The sequence below is a fragment of the Zingiber officinale genome, chromosome 1B (genome assembly GCF_018446385.1).
Source record: "Zingiber officinale cultivar Zhangliang chromosome 1B, Zo_v1.1, whole genome shotgun sequence".
In the NCBI taxonomy this organism is placed as follows: domain Eukaryota; kingdom Viridiplantae; phylum Streptophyta; class Magnoliopsida; order Zingiberales; family Zingiberaceae; genus Zingiber; species Zingiber officinale.
This window is the reverse complement of record NC_055986.1, coordinates 154,174,811-154,195,539: the sequence shown is the minus strand read 5'-3', so window position 1 is coordinate 154,195,539 and position 20,729 is coordinate 154,174,811. Positions and strand designations below refer to the sequence as shown.

General features: G+C 39.1%; 1 protein-coding gene across 4 annotated transcripts in view; it reads right to left on the bottom strand.

The window, feature by feature from the left end:
- The window catches only part of LOC121985527 (auxin response factor 12-like), a 40,927-nt gene extending 20,538 nt beyond the window's left edge, over nucleotides 1–20,389 (bottom strand). The window contains exons 1-11 of one of the 4 annotated variants that reach the window (XM_042539053.1): nucleotides 20,151–20,334; nucleotides 19,825–20,039; nucleotides 19,621–19,736; nucleotides 19,426–19,524; nucleotides 19,282–19,338; nucleotides 19,045–19,200; nucleotides 18,863–18,947; nucleotides 17,062–17,152; nucleotides 16,804–16,968; nucleotides 16,584–16,706; nucleotides 16,388–16,463 (exon numbers count right to left, since the gene is read on the bottom strand). In XM_042539053.1, coding sequence (XP_042394987.1) covers nucleotides 16,388–16,463; nucleotides 16,584–16,706; nucleotides 16,804–16,968; nucleotides 17,062–17,152; nucleotides 18,863–18,947; nucleotides 19,045–19,200; nucleotides 19,282–19,338; nucleotides 19,426–19,524; nucleotides 19,621–19,736; nucleotides 19,825–19,852 — 996 coding nt within the window. In that variant the 5' untranslated portion in view covers nucleotides 19,853–20,039; nucleotides 20,151–20,334. Of the gene's footprint in view, nucleotides 1–16,387; nucleotides 16,464–16,583; nucleotides 16,707–16,803; nucleotides 16,969–17,061; nucleotides 17,153–18,862; nucleotides 18,948–19,044; nucleotides 19,201–19,281; nucleotides 19,339–19,425; nucleotides 19,525–19,620; nucleotides 19,737–19,824 lie in introns of all 4 variants that reach the window. The other 3 variants (XM_042539061.1, XM_042539034.1, XM_042539044.1) reach the window with 3 other exon arrangements.
- Nucleotides 20,390–20,729: the final 340 nt, after the last annotated feature.

Here is a 20,729-nt window from a genome sequence, read left to right as displayed (position 1 = left end):
GTAATGTAATCTGGATTACAAAAGGTAGTGAAGATTTGTAATCTGGATTACAAAGCAAATGCTATGTAATCCGATTACATTACAAGGACATTGTTTCACCAAAGTTTAAATGCCGAATAGACCCCTAGTCTGTTGTCGACCGCCGCCCGCCGCCGGCCACCGGTCGTCGGCCGCCGCCGGCCGCCGGTCGTCGGCCGCCGTCGGCCGCCGGTCGTCGGCCGCCGTCGGCCGCCGGTCGTCGGCCGCCGCCGGCCGCCGGTCGCCGTCTGCCTCCGCCACCGTTGCCTACTGATCGTCGCCCGCCTGCCGTCGCCCATCGCCGCTGATTGACGAAGACGGTGGCCTGCTGCGGCGACCGACGGTGGCAACGGCAGCTGGTTGCCGATGGCTGCCGCAAACTCCGGCAAAGGTGTGGCGACCGCCGATAGAGGTCAAAGGATATTTTTGTCATTTTATAATAATATGAATTACATTCCTTATAAAAAATAATGGACACCAAACAAAAGAATATAATCACTTTGTAATCAAAGATTATATACATTACATTACCAAACGTAGTAATGTAATCAAGATTACATTACATTACAAATTTGATTACATTACAAATTTGATTACATTACAAGCTAGATTACATTACACCCAACCAAACGTAGCCTTAGTGAGATGTTTCGAAAAAACTTTGTTAAGTCACACGATTACTTTAATGATATCCACTATCTCACCACAGCTTGAAAATTTATTCTAAAAACACTTACATGGCATACCCAAAGCAAGTTTGAATCTAACACAAGATTAAACTACCTTGGACGAATTATGAATTATTCAATTAAAATTGAAAGATTCATCTCACAAAAATATACACGGCTCCCTGTATTGTATACACAAAATATGTGAGATGTTAGGAAAAGTAAATGAAAAATATTTTTGAAATGCTTTCAAAAATTTATAAATTTATTCAAAAATATTGATGTCTTTTTTTATGATTTATTGGTGTGTGTGTATATATATATTTTAAAATTATATACCTTTAAAAATTATTGATCAAACATTTGAACTTATAACATCTTTCGGTCAACCTGAACCCTAGACACATGCGTATATCTTTCTTGCGATTAACAAAGATGTCTTAAGAGTGGCAAATTAAGGTGAGCCCTATTAAAAGACCAATTTTTTTTAAAGATTTTTTTGTTAATAATTTTTAAAAATATATTCAATTTCCAAAATGCTTTGAAAAATAGGAAAAATGGAAGGTTTTTTCAAATTAACTTTGCATTTTGAAAAAGGTTTTGGAAAATATCTTAAAATTCTTTAAAATTTTCACAAAAATTCTTTGAAAATGTATTAGCAATATTCTTTGAAAATTATATTTTATAATATTTTAAAAATACATGTTTTCAATCAAGAATTAAAATATCTTAAAAATTATACTTGTAGTCTTCGAATAATTTGAAAATAAATTTGAAAAAGGATTTGAATAGATATTTTAAAAAATTGAAAAAGATTGAAAAGTTAAATGATGATTTTCAAAGATATTTTGAAATGTCTTAAAAAATATTTTGATTTGAAAATGTTTGAAAACTGTGGTTTTTCAGAAAATCTGATCATATATTTCAATAACCTTACGTCCTTTATATACAAATTACACTCGAATTAAAATCACATAATATCTCTTAATTAATTACAACTGTTATCACATTAAAATTTTCTTATTATATAATATTAAATCAAATCTACAATAAATCTGTCCATTAAATTAGTTCCCACACTCCCCCTCAATCTATGTGGTAGAGGCTTTCCAATCCTAGGATCGTGTTCATCTCACTTAGATTAGGTATGTACAAAGCCTTGGTAAGGATATCACGTGCTTGATGCTTAGATGGAATATAGTTGAGGGTGATCGACTTATCTTCAATTTTCTCACCGATGAAATGTCGATCAAGCTCCACATGTTTGGTACGATCATGATGGATTCTTGTCAATTGTGATAGGCAACTAGTTGTTGTATAAGTTTTGAGTAGGGCGTCTCAACTTTGAAATTGTTTAGCAGCCGCTTTAGCTATATCCTCTCACAAATACATGAGGCCAGTGCTCTAAACTTGACCTCTGCACTACTTGATGTCGGGCAAATTGAGGAGACGATAAGAAGAGAAATTAAGTACGACACGGGAGCAAAAGACGCAGCACAGAGAGTCGAGCAAAAGACGCAGCTAGCGAGAAGGACGACACGGGAGAAAGTCGACGAGCTCGGTGCGTCTGAGGTACGAGGTGCTGCGGAAGACTACACGGGCGGACGAGAAGGAGGCGCGCGGCGTTTCCGAAGGACGAGAAGCCGGAGCGGAAGGTTACTCGAGAAAGCCGAAATTGATTTCGGGTGAGCCTTATTTCGGTTGACTGAAATCATCCAAGCGAGCGGAGCCAGAGCGGAAGACCCAGACCGAGACGAGCAACATCGGAGCAGAGGACCCGGACCAAAAGTCAACTAGGTTGACTTTAGTGGTCCGGACGCCCAGAACGATTTCGGGCCCCCGGAATTGGATTTTGATTGGATCGCGGTCAAACGCGATCCGTTACGAAGGGGATAAAATTTTATTCCTCTCCCAGGCGCCTGGAACCACCCAGGCGCCTGGAACCATTCAGGCGCCCCGACCAAGGCTATAAATACAGCCTTGGTCCAGAAGCCATTCATTCATTCAAGCAACTAGCAAACCAACACTTAGAACGCTTCCATTTTTAGTTTAGCTTCAATTTTTTTGTACTTCATTGCTGTAAGAGGCTTTTCTACCTGAAGGAGATACTAGTGCAGTTCATTTCTTTGATTAACAACCTCCCCGGTTGTAACCAAGTAAAAGTTCGTGTGCCTCTACCTTTTTAGTTTTTTCTTTAATTAATGCAAGTGTTCTGTTGAAAGTCCGAGAAGGGTAGTTTTGTCTTTTATTTGTGTAGGTTATTCAACCCCCCTTCTAACCGGCCAACGCGGTCCAACAAGTGGTATCAGAGCCAGGACGCTTCAAGAGGATAAACCGCCGATCGAAGCACCAAACAAATGGCCGGACCAAGCATATACCTACCGAAGTTCAAGGGGGAGTTCGCCAGCTGAAAAAAGCGAATGTACCTATTTTTCAAAACTGACTTTAATTACTTTTAATTATGAAATTTGATTTTGTAGTACCGGAGAACAAAGAAAAATACCAGTGGACGAAAAAGGAGCATGCCGACTACGTGGCAAACGACAAAGCAGAATTTCATCTACTGAGCGTCCTTCTGCCACAAGAAGTCAACCGGATCGGCAACTACAACTCAGCAAAGGAACTGTGGGAAAAGTTCCTTGAGCTGCACGAAGGAACGTCCGAAGCCAAGCTCGCAAGACGGGATTTACTTCGCAACTAGCTCACCAGCCAGAGACTTGAAGAAGACGAAACAGTTGCGCATCTGCACTCGAGAATTAAGGAGCTTATCACCGGACTTTCGAATCTCGGAGAAAAGGTAAGTAACCGAGATTGGCTAAGGTACGCACTCAATTCATTTCCTAGAAATACTAAATGGGCATCAATAGTAGATGCTTTTTATATATCTAAGGACTTAGAAACTATTTCCTGAGAAGAATTATTTTCCACATTTGAAGTGCATAAATCAAGATGTACAGGTACGAAGGAGCCGAAGCACAACATCGTCCTAAAGGCATAGAGAGACGAACAAGAGTCAGAATCCTCTCTTGACGATGAAAAAATGGTAATGATGGTAAGACGATTTAAGAAATTATGTAAATATAGAAAAACTAACCATCCGCAGGGTAAAAAGAAAAGAACGATCCGATGCTACCACTGCAACGAAGAAGGGCACGTCAAGGACAACTGCCCCAAGCTAAGAAACAAGGACAAAGGAAAAAAATCTGTCCAATCAAACAAATTCAAGACACTAAAAGCGACGTGAGACGATATGTCGTCCGAATCGGAAGTCGAGGCCTTCTCCGGACCTGTATTAATGGCAAGTCATCAAGACGAGGACTATGATTCAAGCTCGTCCGAAATGAGCATCGAGAGCATCGATGAAGGAGGAGCTACGTCAGAAGAAAGCAGCAGTTCAGGGAGAGACACGGATAACGAGATCGACAAGTTAAGTCAGGTACAATCCCTTCCTCCCGATAAATTATTTAAGTTTGTTAAATTGTTAACTAAGGATTGTTGTAACTTAGAAAAAAAGATTACAAATTTTTAACTTAGAAAATTTTCTTCCTTTAAATTTTTTTTACTTAGAAAAGTTCTTAAAAATATTTTAATTTTTTTTTTTTTTGCTAAAGTTATTGCAAATTTGTGATGATAATTTTTAAGTTTTTATAACCTTTAGATTTTTTCTAGGAACCCCATTTTTTTTATGTGATCAAAGGGGAAGAAGGAGAAGATTAAGTCTAGGGGAGGTAGATGATTAATTTTTTATTTTTTTATACTTTATTGTAATATTATCTATTTTACTCTTATGTCTATTTACCCTAACTTATCTTAGGTTACTCACGTCAAAAAGGGAGAGATTGTTGGAACCCCAAAGTTGTTTTGATGTGATCAACAAGTTAAGTTAGGTCCTGTGATATTTTAACCTTGTGTCTAAGTATGCAGAAACTTAGGAGCACAGAGAGTCGAGCAAAAGATGCAGCTAGCGAGAAGGACGACATGGGAGAAAGCCGACGGGCTCGGTGCGTCTGAGGTACGAGGTGCTGCGGAAGACTACGCGGGCGGACGAGAAGGAGACGCGCGGTGTTTCCGAAGGACGAGAAGCCGGAGCGGAAGGTTGCTCGAGAAGGCCGAAATTGAGTTCGACTGAGCCTTATTTCGGTTGACTGAAATCATCCAAGCGAGCGGAGCCAGAGCGGAAAACCCGGACCGAGGCGAGCAGCACCGGAGCAGAGGGCCAGGACCAAAAGTCAACTAGGTTGACTTTAGTGGTCCGGATGCCCGGAGCGATTCCAGGCGCCGAGAACTGGATTTTGACTTGATCGCGATCAAACGCGATCCGTTGCAAAAGGGATAAAATTTTATCCCCCTCACAGGCGCCTGGAACGATCCAGGCGCCCCGACCAAGGCTATAAATACAGCCTTGGTCCAGAAGTTATTCATTCATTCAAGCAACTAGCAAACCAACACTTAAAACACTTCCATTTTTAGTTTAGTTTCAATTTTTTTGTACGTCATTGCTGTAAGAGACTTTTCCACCTGAAGGAGATACTAGTGCAGTTTATTTTTGGATTAACAACCTCCCCGGTTGTAACCAAGTAAAAATTTGTGTGCCTCTACCTTTTTAGCTTTTTTCTTTATTTAATGCAAGTGTTCTTTTGAAAGTCCGAGAAAGGTAGTTTTGTCTTTTATTTGTGCAAGCTATTCAACCCCCCTTCTAGCCGGCCAACGCGGTCCAACACTCTGGACCAGAACGACCAAGCTCAGCTAAAAAGATTTGGTACTCATCGTCCATCTTTCTTAACTGTTCCTTCCATGGGGCAGTCAATCGTAGGATGCCCACCATCACCAAAAATTTTACAAAGAACATCGCTCTTAAATGTTGAAGTGCGTGCAGGATACCGCTGTGTCCTGGATCACCAAACAACCTACAGAATTCCTCATCCCTGATAGTTCTATTCAAGGCTGCAAGTTCTCTCACCTTCTGTCTTGTGTTCGTTCTGCACCTCATCAACCAGATGCAGAAGTTTCACCATCATAGCAGCAGCAGCTTAAAGTGAGTCCAGTGTCTCCACTTCCACCAGGATATGTAAATCTTCATTGGTAATTGAAGAGGCTAGAGATTTAAGTAATAATCTTGAATAAATTGGTGCTCCGGATCGACTCAAGCAAGGCGATGAGGACTGGGGATTCATTAGAAGAACCTATTGATTGTCATCGGACAAAGTGCGCTTCTGAACTTCAATCAGCGCTTCATATGGGTCTTCCCGAACATCATCATAAACTATATCATTAGTCATCTCGGTATCGTTTCCAATTTGAGATCAAGATTCCCCTTCAATTATAGCATCTTTCACAACTTGCAACATGTCAAGTTTATCAACTTCTTTTGGATCAAATTCCTCTTTTAAATCATTTTTGAATCCAACCAGATCTTGGGCGTTCGAAGCTATCATCCTCCTTGGAAAAACTTAATAAACAAAGTTCCAGTGTAACCACTTCTTCATCTTCTCTCAATCTCTGATCTTGGCTTTGTCTTGTCAGTCTCATAATCGTCGCAAATGCTCCCATCATGCTAATGTTAAATCTCTGAGTTTGAAGGCAATCAATTTTACTTTCACCTGATCGGGTACTTTCTCACGATAAAAAATCCGCTCCACTTTGTTAATCCAATCAACGAAATCCTCTACTTGTGACGTACTAAAAAATTCGGGCAGCTCAACCCGAAAATTGAGATCCCTATAAGGCTCCTCCCGACCAAGGCGTTCTAGGTGTGTTGCTCAATAGTGATACAAGTTCTCAAAGGTAGATTTAGAGTCACGAACTGAGATCACACGATCTTCCAAATTTCGCATCGCCACCACTACACGCCGGATTAAATGCAACTCAATTATCATTATGTCCTGAACGTTGCGATCACGGTGCTTGACTTCCTCAATCAGGACATGTTTGTTGATGCGATTGCGACCAAGACCACAACCACCTTCCATGGGATCTAATGCTCAATTTCCTCAATCAGAACCTGTCAACTCTGATACCAACTAACGCCGGATAGGATAACGATTATTCTACGAACTAACAAGAAAAGGAAATTGAGGAAAATAAAAGAAGAAAAACTACCAAAAATAAAAAGAAACTCGTAGTTCTTTAAGTCTTACCCAAAAAAAAAACATATTATTCAATATAGATAATAATTCCTCATATAGCTAAACGCATGTTTATATAAACTTTAAACCCTAAGACACAAAGAAAGGAAAGAAATTATACCATATAGACCATAATTTCTACCTTGTAAAAAAAGAAAAAAAAAAATCCTAATAAAAAGGAAAATTTCATAATAAACTTACAATCCTAAAATCTTTAAAACGGACTCAAAATTTAAAAAGACAAAAGACAAAAATTGTCAAAAATACTCTTAATATCAAAAATACCTTGAATACTAAAAAAAATAAAAATTATCAAAAATAATAATAACAATCTTCGAATTGTTCTACATTACTATTTCTAACGACCACCGTTTGATTTTTACTTCGCCATGTTACTAGGTTTCCCTAGATGAGCGAGGAATATCCTGATGTAGACCTTCTATAATTTGGCGAGCCTCAATCAACATCAATATATATTTCTAAAGATCGGCTACCTGATTTCTTGAACATAAGACCTTTCTATGCATCTTTCTTCAAGATACGATTCACTGCCTCTATGTGATCCATAAATGAATCACTTTGAAACTAACTCACCTGGCTCACTGAAAAGTTTATGTCTAGACGTGTATGAGTTAGGTAGATCAACTTACCCACTAACCATTGGTATTGCCCCTTGTCCACCGCTAATTCATCAGTTCTAGGCATAAGATGTCCGACTTGCACCACTTATTCCTCTTTCATGCAAGAGAGCCAATACGTATTTGTGTTGAGAAACATATATATCTTTGTTGCTTTGTGTTACTTCTATTTTCAAGAAATACTTTAAGTGCCCCAAGCCATTGATATCGAATTCTTTGGATATGAGAGACTTGAGTCTTCTAATTTCGTCACCATGAATGTCATCAACATACACAATCAAAACTATCATTTTCCCATCTGGAAAGTACTTAGTGAACAAAGTGTAATCTATCATTCTTTAAGACATTTATGAATCTGTCAAGCCATACTCTTGGTGATTGTTTGAGTCCATACAATGTCTAAGTTTACATATTTTTCCTTGTGTATCACTTGTCTCAAAGTCAACTGAGATGTCCATATATACTTCTTTAGTCAAATCTGCATTAAGGAATGTATTTTTAACATCGAGCTGATATAGTAGTCACTCCAAGATGCAGCAATGGACAATAAAACACGAACTATGTTGAGCTTAGCCACTGGCGTAAGAGTCTTTTGATAATCAATTCCATATGATTACATATATCTTTTTGCCACTAGGCATGCTTTGTACTGGTCTATGCTTCTATCTACATTTTGTTTAACTAAGAACAACCACCTACACCCCACAGTTTTCTTTACCAGTGGTAGCTTTGCTATTACCCACGTGTCACCTTCTTCCATTCAGGAATTTTAAGAGTTTCATCCACAGAGTTAGGAATACTGATTCTATCTAAAGAGTCGCAAGCGAAGAGGGTTATCAGTGCACGATCTTATACATTTCCTATGTGCAATTGGTAGATTTAATGTAAAATTCAATTGTGGATTAGAATCTTTTGTCTCCTATTATGATTCAAGTTCAACTTTTCTCGAGGAATTCTCTTGGCCGTGTTGAGATAGTACCGACGCTCGATGTTTCCTTTTTTCATGCACCTGTAGAGTAAGAGGATGAGGGTGACTATTAAGATTTGTAGACGATGGATCACCAAATTTTAGGAAAGGTTAAACAGAAGACTCAAACGATGATTGCCCACAAAGGGGTCTACTCCCAATATTGTAATTCACTGTTATTGTTCATCCCATGAATTGTATTATTAAGATTAGTAAGGGATAGTCTTAGAAAATGTAACATCCAAAGTGTTGTTGAACTTTTTAGTGTCTAGTTGATACGGGCTATGATAGGCCGGCCTAGCGAATGAAGGAGGGGTCAAGGTTGAGAAAAATAGGAAAGGTATATAGCCGGTCAAGTGAAGGCCGAGCGAGCATCCATATACTCATATACGCTCGGCCAAGCAAAACCCGACCGAGCGTAAAGGTACTTAACCTTATATATAAGGTTCCCAACATACACCGACCGACCGAAGGCCGAGCGAGCACCCATGTGCTCGTATATGCTCGACCGGCAAAGCTCGCCCGAGCATAAAGACATTTATCCTTATATATGATTCTCAGCATGTTACCGACTGACCGAAGGCTAAGCGAGCTCCCATGGGCGCATATATGCTCAGTCGGGCAAAGTTCGCCCAAGCATAAAGGCACTTAGTCTTATATATAGTTCTTAACATGTGACCGGCCGATCAAAGGTCGAGCGAGCACCCATGTGCTCATATACGCTCGGCCGAGCAAAGCCCGTCCGTGCGTAAAGACATGCTCAACAAGAGGTATTCTTAATATATGCACCCGGCTTGAACGACCGACCAAGACATGTTTAACAGAAAACGTCCTTAATATATGAAGTCGGCTTAAACGACAAGTCGAAACATGTCCAACAGAAGATTTGGCGGGAAATATCTTCTAGAAGCTTCTTCGGTTATAATGATGTGTCTCCAGCATAAATATAAGTCATAAACGATAAAAGAGGTACATCTGGGGTATTGAAAAGATTTCTTAAAGGATTATTGCACGAAGTATAGAAGATAACTTCATCTCCTAACAAACCCTAACGAACCAGGGACTACTTCACGACTACAAAGGTCACATGAGGTAGTATACAAAGGGGGATCTTCTCCGTTGGCAAGGTACGCAAGTTTTAGCATCTAAACTCTTTTCCAAATACTTCAGTTACTGTTCTTCTTCTTCCTTCCACCTTTGAGAGAGAAACTGACTTGAGCGTCGGAGGACCTAGCTAGGGATCTCCACCCCGATCTTAGGTCACTAACGCTTTGTTGGTTTGTCTCACTGTGCGTAGGATCGCAGATAGGTTCTTTTAGGTCTCCCGGAGGCTATCTTCATCGAGGATCTTCGTTCATCGGAGTCAGCGCACATCTTCGTAGATTTCAGACAATCAAATTTGACGCCGTCTGTGGGAAACTATTTACCTGGATCTGAAGTTACGAAGATGGAGGAAGTTGGAAAACCCAACACTATTACTATATCGCAGGAGGATCTGGAGCTACTCATCAACGCTAGGGTGCAAAAGATATTGCAACAACAACAATAAGTCAATACTGGTGGCACGCTACCAATAGCACCACATCTAGCGATGTCTGTAACTTCTCATCATAGGGAGAGAGAGATCAAGAGGGAAAATCCAATTCATTTGCTCTCTACCCTTCTCTCTCCCACTCGACACCCTAAAGCGTATTTCCGAATACCTCTTGAACAAAGAGGATGAAAAGCAATTCTTCAGGAGTCTTCTGGAGAAACCCGTGTAAGAGAAAAACGAAAAGAAAAGATTATAGCCAGTGATAGTTCTCCTGAAAGGATTATCACTCTATTTTCTCAACGAGTACTAGATGATCCTTTGCCGAAGCATTATCAAAATTTAAATGTCGAAAAATACTCGGGAACAATTGATCCCGAGGATCTTCTTAAATTTGAACATGCGACGCTCCTCCAACAATTTATCGATGGAGTTAAATGTCAGATGTTCCTTACTACATTTAGAGGAGCAGCTCAGAGGTGGTTCAAGCGACTATCGGAAAATTCTTTTTGTCGCTTTAAGGATTTCCGCAAGCTATTCCTACATTATTTTCCAAGCAACAGTATCATAAAACCCCTTGGAGTCTCTTTTCAATCAAATAGGGGCCTAAAGAATCTATCAGAGCTTATATTAAAAGGTTCAACCAAGTGACCATCGATGTCCCTTCGGCCACCACAGAAATCTTGGTAAGCACCTTTTCTCAAGGGCTTAATGATAATAACTTCTTTAAGGATTTGGTCAGGAATCTTCCTACTAATTTTGATATATTGATTGAGCGAGTTTCGGTGTTCATCAATGTGGAAGCAGCTCAAGCTGCCCGAAGGAAGGATATTACTACTTCTACGTCGGTTCCTGCTGTAGCAAGTCCAGTGGGACCTGTCCAGCCCCCTAAAGGACCTCGGGCATATCCACATCATCGTCATCCAGAGCCTCGACCTCAAGCAGTACAGCATGTAGATGCTCCCACGTATTTCCTACAAAGGTGGTGCACGTATCATCTGACCAGCACCCACAACACAGAAAACTATTTTGCTCTAAAGAATCAGCAGGCGGTTAACACCCACTATCGTCGGCGTTCTCCAATCCCAAATCGTCGACGATATCCGCGACAGAATAATCCTCTCAAAATTAAATATCAATCGAGCGGATCACAAGCGGGAATATTACCTCTCCCCGTTGTACAAGCACAAACACCTGACCAAGTACAATTAAAACCACCATCGACTTGGCAGGAAGAAAATCACAATAATACTGCTCGGGGTAATATCAATATGAAAGCGGGAGGACCCACTTATGATAATTCTAACCGGGCGAGAAAGTCGCACGCTCAACGATTAATGATTCATGCCGTTGGATGTAGTGCTAAGAAGGCGACGGGGCCGGAAATCAGTTTTGGGCCCAAAGACTTAATAGGGGTGGAAGTACCCATGATGATGCATTAATAATTAAGGTTGTTTAGCCAATTACAACATTTCACGTACTTTTATTGATACTGGTAGCTCTGTTAATATTATCTTTAAATAGACTTTTGATCAGCTGCAGATCGACTCGAGTGAGCTTCCGCCTATGGTTACTCCATTATATGGGTTCACAGACAATGAAGTACAACCACTAGGTCAAATAAAATTGACCATATCTTTAGGGGAGGAGCCCCTTATGCGGACACGCCGATCGATTTTCATAGGCGTTTAATGTTATCCTGAGTCGGTCGACCTTGAATGAATTCAAGGCAATCGTTTCTACTTTCTTTCAGAAGATAAAATTCCCCGTGGATGATCAAGTGGGGAAAGTTAAGAGAGATCAAATAGTAGCACATAAGTGCTATGTGGAGGTCGTGAGGGCGGAAGCTAATGCCGCCCAAAAAGCTCAGAGGATGGATATCAACGCCATCCATGAAAAACCGCCCACCCTTGTATATGAGAAGGAAGAGATGCAGATACAAGTCGGCCGACCGAAAGCTACTACCCACATCGCGTCCGATCTTGCTCCTGATCTCAATGAAGACTTGGTCAAATGCCTGATGAAAAATAGTGATGTGTTTGCCTAGACACCTAAGGAGGTGAAAGGTGTAGCACCAACGGTTATGGAGCACGTTCTTCATGTATATCCAAATGCTCGGTCGGTCAAACAAAAGAAAAGGGATTTCGGAGCTGATCGGAACAAAATCATCAAGGAAGAGGTGGATAAATTGTTAGATGCTGGATATATTCAGAAAGTACAATTTCTAAGCTGGTTGGCTAATGTCGTCTTGGTTTCTAAGCCAGGTAATAAGTGACGAGTATGTATTGATTTCAGGGATCTCAACAAAATTTGCCCAAAGAATTATTATCCTCTACCTCGTATAGACCAAGTGGTGGATTCTACGGTAGGATGCGAATTTATTAGTATGTTGGACACCTATAGAGGGTATCATCAAGTTCCACTCGCTAAGGCGGATCAGGAACATATTAGTTTTATAACTGCTGAAGATACTTATTATTACAATGTTATGCTTTTTAGTCTAAAGAATGCAGGAGCTACTTATCAGAGGCTTACGAACAAGGTTTTTCAGAATCAGATTGGAAGAAATATGAAAGTTTATGTGGACGATATTCTTATTAAATCTATGCGAGCTTTTAGTTTATGTGCCAATATCGAAGAAACTTGTAGGACCCTGAGGAGGTATGAACTCAAGCTCAATCCCAACAAATATTTATTTGGGGCCAAGAGTGAAAGGTTCTTGCGGTACATGGTGACCGAGCGGGGAATAAAAATCAATCCTAACAAGGTGAAAGCACTACAAGATATAACTCCTCCACGGAACCTAAAAGAAGCACAAAGATTGACAGGGAGGATTACGACCCTATCCCGCTTCATCTCTCGGTCGGTCGATCAGAGCGTCCCCTTCTTCAAAATACTTCGACGAGCAACTAAATTTCAATGGGATGAGGAATGCAGCAAGGCGTTTGAGGAGCTAAAAGAATATTTGTCTACTCTCCCTGTATTAGCTAAACTAATAGTAGGAGAAACTTTATGGATGTACTTATCAACCAACGATCATGCTGTTGGTTCTGTATTAGCCAGGGATCCCCACCCTGGTCTTAGGTCACTAACGCTTTGTTGGTTTGTCTCACTGTGCGTAGGATCGCGGAGAGGTTCTTTTAAGTCTCCTGGAGACTATCTTCATTAAGGATCTTTGTTCGCCGGAGCCAGCGCACGTCTTCGTAGATTTCAGACAAGATCACTAGTAAATAACATTTATATCCTTTTTGGTTAAACGAATAACCAAGAAAAATACATTTATGAGCTCAAGCATCAAACTTGCCTCGATATTAAGAGTGAATATGCACAAAAAGAGTTTGAGAGGAAGGTCAGATATAAGGTGAGACTGGCGAACAATTTTTATAGGGTTTGCAATGCAGTGCAGTGCTTGAGAACTCGAAAGGGCAGACGATTTATGAGATATGTAGTAGTAAGGATTACTTCTCCGCAAAATGTGGTTGAGGCATTAGCTTGAAATAGTAAGGATCAAGCTACCTTATGAATGTGGCGATATTTCCATTCGGCCACACCATTTTATTGTGATGTCTCAGCACAGGAGCTTTATTGGGCAATTCCAGGAGATTTGAGATGAGTCAAAGATGAAAATTGATAAAATCTTTGGCATTGTAGGTCTTGAGTACTTGAATATCACCTTTGAATTGGTTTTCGACCATGACATGGAAGTTTTGGAAGATGTGCTTGGCTTCTAATTTGTCTTTCATTAGCAATGTCCAACATAATATAATGTTATCATCAACCAATAGTGCAACCACCTTGAGTCTATGAGGCTTGGGGCATGAAATGGTCCCCAAATGTAATTATGGATGAGAGAAAAATGATGTGTGGGCTTTATATTGTCTGAGAGAATAAGTGATTCGAATATGTTTTGCAATTTGACAAACTTCGCACTGGCAAGCTCCAATGTTTATTAATAAAAATAGAGAGAGAACCAAGTATTTAAATATGAAAAATTAAGATGACTAAGTCGAAAATGTCACATAATAATATCACGTTTTTTATTGGACTAACTACAATCACCGGGACTCAACTGACATTTGTAATTAAATGACTTGAAGATCAATAGGCATTAAGGAAGTCAAGGCCTTAACGAAAGTGTTAATAGTCTTCCCGATACACAACTCCTGAAACACACAAGAGTTAGAAAGGAATTTAATGTTGAGATTTTTATTTAATTTACTAATAGACACAAGATTATAATCAAGGTCAAGAACAAATAGCACACAGAATGTAGAATTAATGTACTTATGAGATAAATACTTCCTGTCCCAACTACTTTAGCACATGTCTCATTTGTTATACACGCCGATTGGGATTTGTCACATTGTGAAAAAGTGGAGAAAAGTGATCTATCACCTATCATGTGCTCTGAAACACAAAAATAGACAATCCAAGGGAAGTGGGTATATGTGTGCATTGTTTATGGAAGCAATATGTTTGCCTTTTGAATGAGGTATTAGAGATTATCAAGTTGTTCCTTAGAGAAAGGAACCGAGTTGTCACACTATCTTGGGTGTGACTATAACATTTCCCTTTGCTTCACATCATAGGAGGGCTTCCAATCTATCTGTTTCCCATGAAGCTTCTAACATGTGTCTTTAATGTGTCCTTGCTTTCGACAATAGTTACACCAAGGGTGTCCCTTCTTCAGCCGATTCTCATTCGTGTTGTGAGTGGGATTCCGGGCAGCTAGAGCACTTGCTTCAGTTAACTTGAGAGGCTTAATTTCGGGGTTTGGTTGTCCTAACATTACTCGCATCCCTTTGGACTTCTAAAAATGTCTTCCAAAGACTTGGCAGTGGTTTAGTGTCGAGGATTCTGCTCCTTACTGCATCTAGAGTTTGATCGAGTCCCATTAGAAACTTAAACACTCTTTTGGTATCCACAAATCTTTTGAAATACATTTGATCTTTATAACACTTCTCGTTAAATTTTAGAGAGATCCACCTGTTGGCAATAGCGAGTGAGAGTTGTGACATAGATAGTCACTAAATGATTACCTTGCTTGAAATCTTAGAGAGTGCTTTCAACATGAAATAATGCAATAATATTGTCTTGGCTAAAGAAAATATCACGAACGACCTCCAATATATTTTGGAAAGTCGTGAACAATAGAAAATTTTCACCAATTTATGTATTCATAAAGTTGATTAATCATGACATAACAAGGTTGTTTTCGATCCTTCAAACTCAATACTCCTAACTGCCTATTTTTGATTTTGGAACACCCAAGAGAATCATCTTTTCCTCGTCCGTTGATGAACATCATTACCACGGCAAATAATTGTGATCTTTCAATTTGAGAATGGTAATTGAGCAGAGAAAGTTTCTGGTTGAGTTAGGAAGTACAATATCATGAGGTGATTTGGAGTAGTGGAAGAGTTCATTGATATTTGCTTGACGTCCGACATGATCGACTACAGTCTCGTAAGTAGACAAAGGTGGAAGAGGCGTTGCCAAAAGTTGTCACGATAAATGGTATGACAGAATTGTGCTTGTTAACGTCAAAAATTCTAGCCATTCACTGCTAGGAGTTATGGCAATGAGACAAGTTTGCCTTCACACCAAGGCCGACCTCGAAGATCAGAATCCCCGATGAAGACCGAAACCCTAGAGGTGGTTAGGCAGCATAAGAAACTTGGCTCTGATACCATGTGATTTTCAAATAAACTTATCTTGCATCTCAATAACCTTGTCTCTTTAATATACAAATTACATACTCGAATTTAAGGAATTAAAATCACATAATATCTCTTAATCAATTACGGTTAACGAAATTTTTTAACCAAAAATACCCCTAACATTTTTTATAATGAAAATTTCATTTAAATTATAAAAACGAAAATATGTGATATTGTATTTTAAAAAAAGTTGTATTTGTGAATATATATATATATAGGAAATTTAAAAAAATACTAAAAACATAAAATTCAAAAAAAAATGGAGAAAAACGTAAAGTTGAAAAAAAAACAACATAAAGTTTAAAAACAAAAAAATAGAGAAAAATGTAAAGTTCAAAAAAAGAATTGTAAAGTTCAAAAACAACGCAAAGTTCGAAAAAAATAATATGCAGTAAAATATTAAACTAGATTATATATTAAAATCTTTAAACAAATAAATTTTAATTACATAATCCAGTTTGATTATACATGATAGCTTAAACCAAATGCACTTAAAGAGAATGATCAATATGTAAAACACTAAAGAGAAAAATTGCAATAAATAAACTTGAAGAAAACGAGGAGCTTGCTCATAAACTAAAGAAAAGAGAGAGCACAAATGACAACGTATAAATATAGAGCTCATCTGTCACGATCAATAAGCACAAAGATACACAATAACGTCAGCAAGTAACTCAAGAATCTTTATGAAATAAATAATAGCTACAGAATAAGATTTACCTTCACTGACCTCCAATGAGAATTTGGCCACCGCACGGGATCCAAATCGCTTATGCCAGTAATTGTTCCCATGTACCTTCACTCAATTCAAATTTAAGTTAGAAAAATTGCTAATACATTGTTATCAATTAACAGGGAAAGAATTTATTTAAAAATTATCTTATAGTTGTTACAAAATGCGATGCACGAATTTCACCTGCGAACACTACATTCTTCAGTCTCAAAAAGCATACGGAATCGCATACCAACAGAAACACGAGTGTGGTAAACAGCCTTGACATACTTCGAAAGCGGTATCACAAACTCAGATGGACTAGCCCTGAGTAAAACTCAAAAAGCACTTTTCCAATGACCGTTCAGATACACAAGAAACAGAAGAAAAAAAATGATATTTTTCAAGCTGTTGTAACTACTACCTTGGATTATAAAATACAGTAAAGCGACTGTTCGTCGCTGCAGCGTGAGCTGCAGCAGCGAGAAGCCCTATGTGCATGCTGTCACTTGATAAGAATGATGAAGGCATCACAGTTTGTGGTCGATTTAAGCGCCTGATTCCCAACAATAGCTGATTCTTCTCATTCCTATTAAAATGCAAGAAGAATTCACATTGGCAGAAAATACAGGGATTTTGATCTGAAACCTCATCAATAACAGAAAGATTAAATTAAAATAACCAGATAAAAAGAACAGAATCGCCAGCAACTAGTCTCTTAGCACTAACAAATATACTCCAACCCGTGGTAAGCAAATGTCTTTTTGGCTGACCTGCAACCACAAGATAACAAATTAGGGAGATCTAAAAGTTCTCAATTAATGCTGAATCTAAAATAGAGCCAAGGATCGACTGTAGAAGCCCTCTAGAAACTAATAGTCTCTCTAGAGATTACAAATTAAGCAAAAACGAGAAATAAACCCTAATTTCACCCTAAAGAATGTCATCAATATAAAGATGAGATGAGGAGAGTTACCAAGAGAAATTTAAAATAGAAGGATAAACCCTTAGATTGAAAAGATCTACAAACCCCTTAGATGTATTCAGCATAAGATTAGTAATATGTGAACTTTGAGAATGATTAGAGTTTCCCGTGTTCATTGTTGTGCCAAATGACAAGCCAAGATCTTATATATCTTGGTTTAAATAGTCACAAAAGGTAAAATGTATTTATAACCATTAGAATCCAATATTTCAATTTGCTCACCTTAGCCTTACTTCTTAGGGTGACTGACCACAAGAATAGGCTGACCTACTTTTAAGCAGAAAATTGGCTGACAGGACCTAACTACCTAGGTTGGACTAATAAATGCCTAGATCAACTCGTTTTCAAATAGAAGGTCTAGCATCTAGTTTTATCATCGAGGTCAGCCTACCAATTAATCAAGTTGGCCTAACTTTAAAATAAGAATAATAATAAAAAAGGTGCTCAAGGTCTGCCATCTAGGTTGACCTACAAAGACCTAGGTCAACCTACAAAAATCCTAGGTCAACCTAAAAAAGCCTAGGTCAACCAACAAAAGGCCTAAATTAACCAGCCAAAGGTATAGGTTGACCTACCTTCAAACAAAAGGTTCAGCATCAAGAATCTCATTTAGGATGGTTTATTCGATAAGTAGGTTACCCTACAACCCTGAGACAACAATGCTGAAATTGCTTAAAAGTTTTTAGGATGCCTTATAATTAATTGGTAGATCTGTCTTTGATTTATAATGGACCAGGGCATGCTGCATCATAATGTATAGTAAGAACCAGATATTCTAATAGACATAAAAGCATATTACTTTACAGGGTTAGTGAAAGCAAGAGAGTACTGTCTTTACATGTCTTATATAAATTGAGAACAAGATATATCAAAGAATCTGTGTACAGAATGTGAATATAGATAGGACAAATAAAATTAGAGCTTATCCTTCTGAAGTACTTGCATGATCATAACACTTATATTCACTCGGTATCTATAAGATCATTTTTATTCTGGCATCATTTCCAATTTCATTACAGAAAATGCTACAAGTGCAGAATCATTGACAACAGCAAGATTGAAGGACTGGCAAATTTATAGCTTAATTTATTCATTTTAAATTTCAAGCTTCCAGAAGGCCTCATTTTATGATAGATTTAACAAATGGCTTCACCACATCTCTGCCACTTATCATAGGTCTAAACTCATCAGTCGTTGGTCTAAATCAACCAATATTCTCATCCTCTTTTTGATTGTAATAATTAAGGGAAGAGATGATCATGAAACCCCAAGGGAATCCATAATTATGCAGAAATAATAATCAGGTTCTAACTGAGTAGTTTGCATAAGTAATGATGTCAGTTTTTTCAGTAATTTGCAAAGCAAGAAGAATCCGTATACAAAGGAAAAGTTTCCTACCACAACAAGTGAATAACACAACATAAGTCCAAGATCTTGCCTAGTTATTCATTTTCTTGGGCTGCAAATAAACAAAGAATACTAATTTCATTTTACTTACCACGATAGATATGCCTGAACTTCCACTCAACATCATGAAGGTCACAAGCAACAAGTTCCTGAGCTGGTGGCTGCTGCGAGAAATCCTGTGATACAATAAAATAGCAATATGATTAATTTAATTCCTTTTGTTGTTCTAATAAGTTGCCAAAGAAACTTTCATATTGCCCCTAGACAACACACCAGTGGAGGAAATACTTTCTCAGCTGCTCGACGAGGCACAGAAAATCCTCCATGAGTGCTAGTATCACTTGCAGTTAAAGTCTTGCAGAAATAATTTGTTGGCTGCTTACTCAGTACATCCATTTCGATTGGAAAATAGGCATCTTTCTGTTCTTGCTGCAGAGAACAACAATTGCATTCCCATTTCAGGCACAAAGCAAAATGGCTGGTAAAAACTGCATATCTCATATAATTTACCAGGTTTAAAGGTTGCAAAGTCATCTGTGCATAAACTTCATCGGTTTCAGCATCTGCCTAAAATGTGTATAATTATCAATTATTATTCTATTCATTCCCCAAATGAGCCTTGAAATACGAACTATTTAAAAAGTAAGCACTCACATGCATTGTTACTTTGTGAAGTTGGCAAAACAACTGAGGAGGTAAGCTCGGATAGTTAGGAATATGTCCCTCCACTTCCTTGTTTGTAGAAGCAACAACCTTAATCAAATACGTTATTCCGCAAAAACTGTATTCAGCACCAACTTCCAACCAGCGGAAAAACTGTATAATAATCCAAAAGAAGTGATTTTTCACCTGCTCGCTATGGCCCTGAGGAAAGTAGACAACCCTAGTACCGGCTGTCGGCAAACACACAAGTGGTCCGGCGCAGGCATGCCAGAGTTCTGAATTCAAGCATCTCTTCTCTACCCCTAATAAAACACCGCAAGGACCACAGTCAGATGTTTTGGCAGGAAGACGAGAGAACGGAGAAAGACAAAACCGATTTAAAGACAATACCTTCCGGTTCTTGTTCGCAAGTACTCATGGTCGAAATTAAGTTTCAGTTTTTACTTACTGCCTTAAATCAATAACTCAACTGCGATTTCATGGACCGCAGAAGAATGCCACGATTTGGGGCTCCAAGCACAACAATCACGAAGCAAACTAGGGTTTCAAAGTTCCTCAAACTGCCGAAACAACGAGATCGCAGCCCCGACGCCTAACAGTAACTACTAGGCAAGGGAAGCATTACGACGGCAAGGCGACGACTTAGTCCAAACTCTTAACGAGACTTAAAGCAACGTCGTCACGGGATAAAACCAGTGATCGGAGAAATCAAGGACCTTCAACAGGCGCCGGAGAAGGGGACGTCGAGCACACACATTCCTTGACGGATCGGGAGGAGGACTCATCCGAGCTCAGAGAAGCTCTCGTTCGTCGAGGTCGCCGTGTGAGTCCACCTCGCCCTGAGCCCTCACAGTCACAGAACCTCTGAACCCAGTGCAGTGGAGAGTAGAGTGGGCATGAACGGATGAACGACGATGCCATCCACATCAAGTAGGATGGCAATATCTCAAGATTACCCTCGCGCGAAAATAGAAAATTACATATATGCAAATTAACGAATTAAAAACAGTTTGTTATATGGGTGACGTCTTCTGCCGATTAATATCTACTCAATATTGGACGGTCAATATTTAGCATCATTAAGCTTTTTTACGCGGAGTCGTCCATCGCCGCAGCAGCAGCAGCAGCTGCGCATGAACATTACTGACTCGCCTTTTTCGGAGCTATCTCCTCCTTTAACCTGCTTGTTATTGTATTGTTCGTCTGCCGCGGACCCACCACTTCTGACCTGATTCTTCTTCAAGAGTCGAGAAAAGTAAAGACACAAATCAGGCAAAATCACCAGAAATTTATCA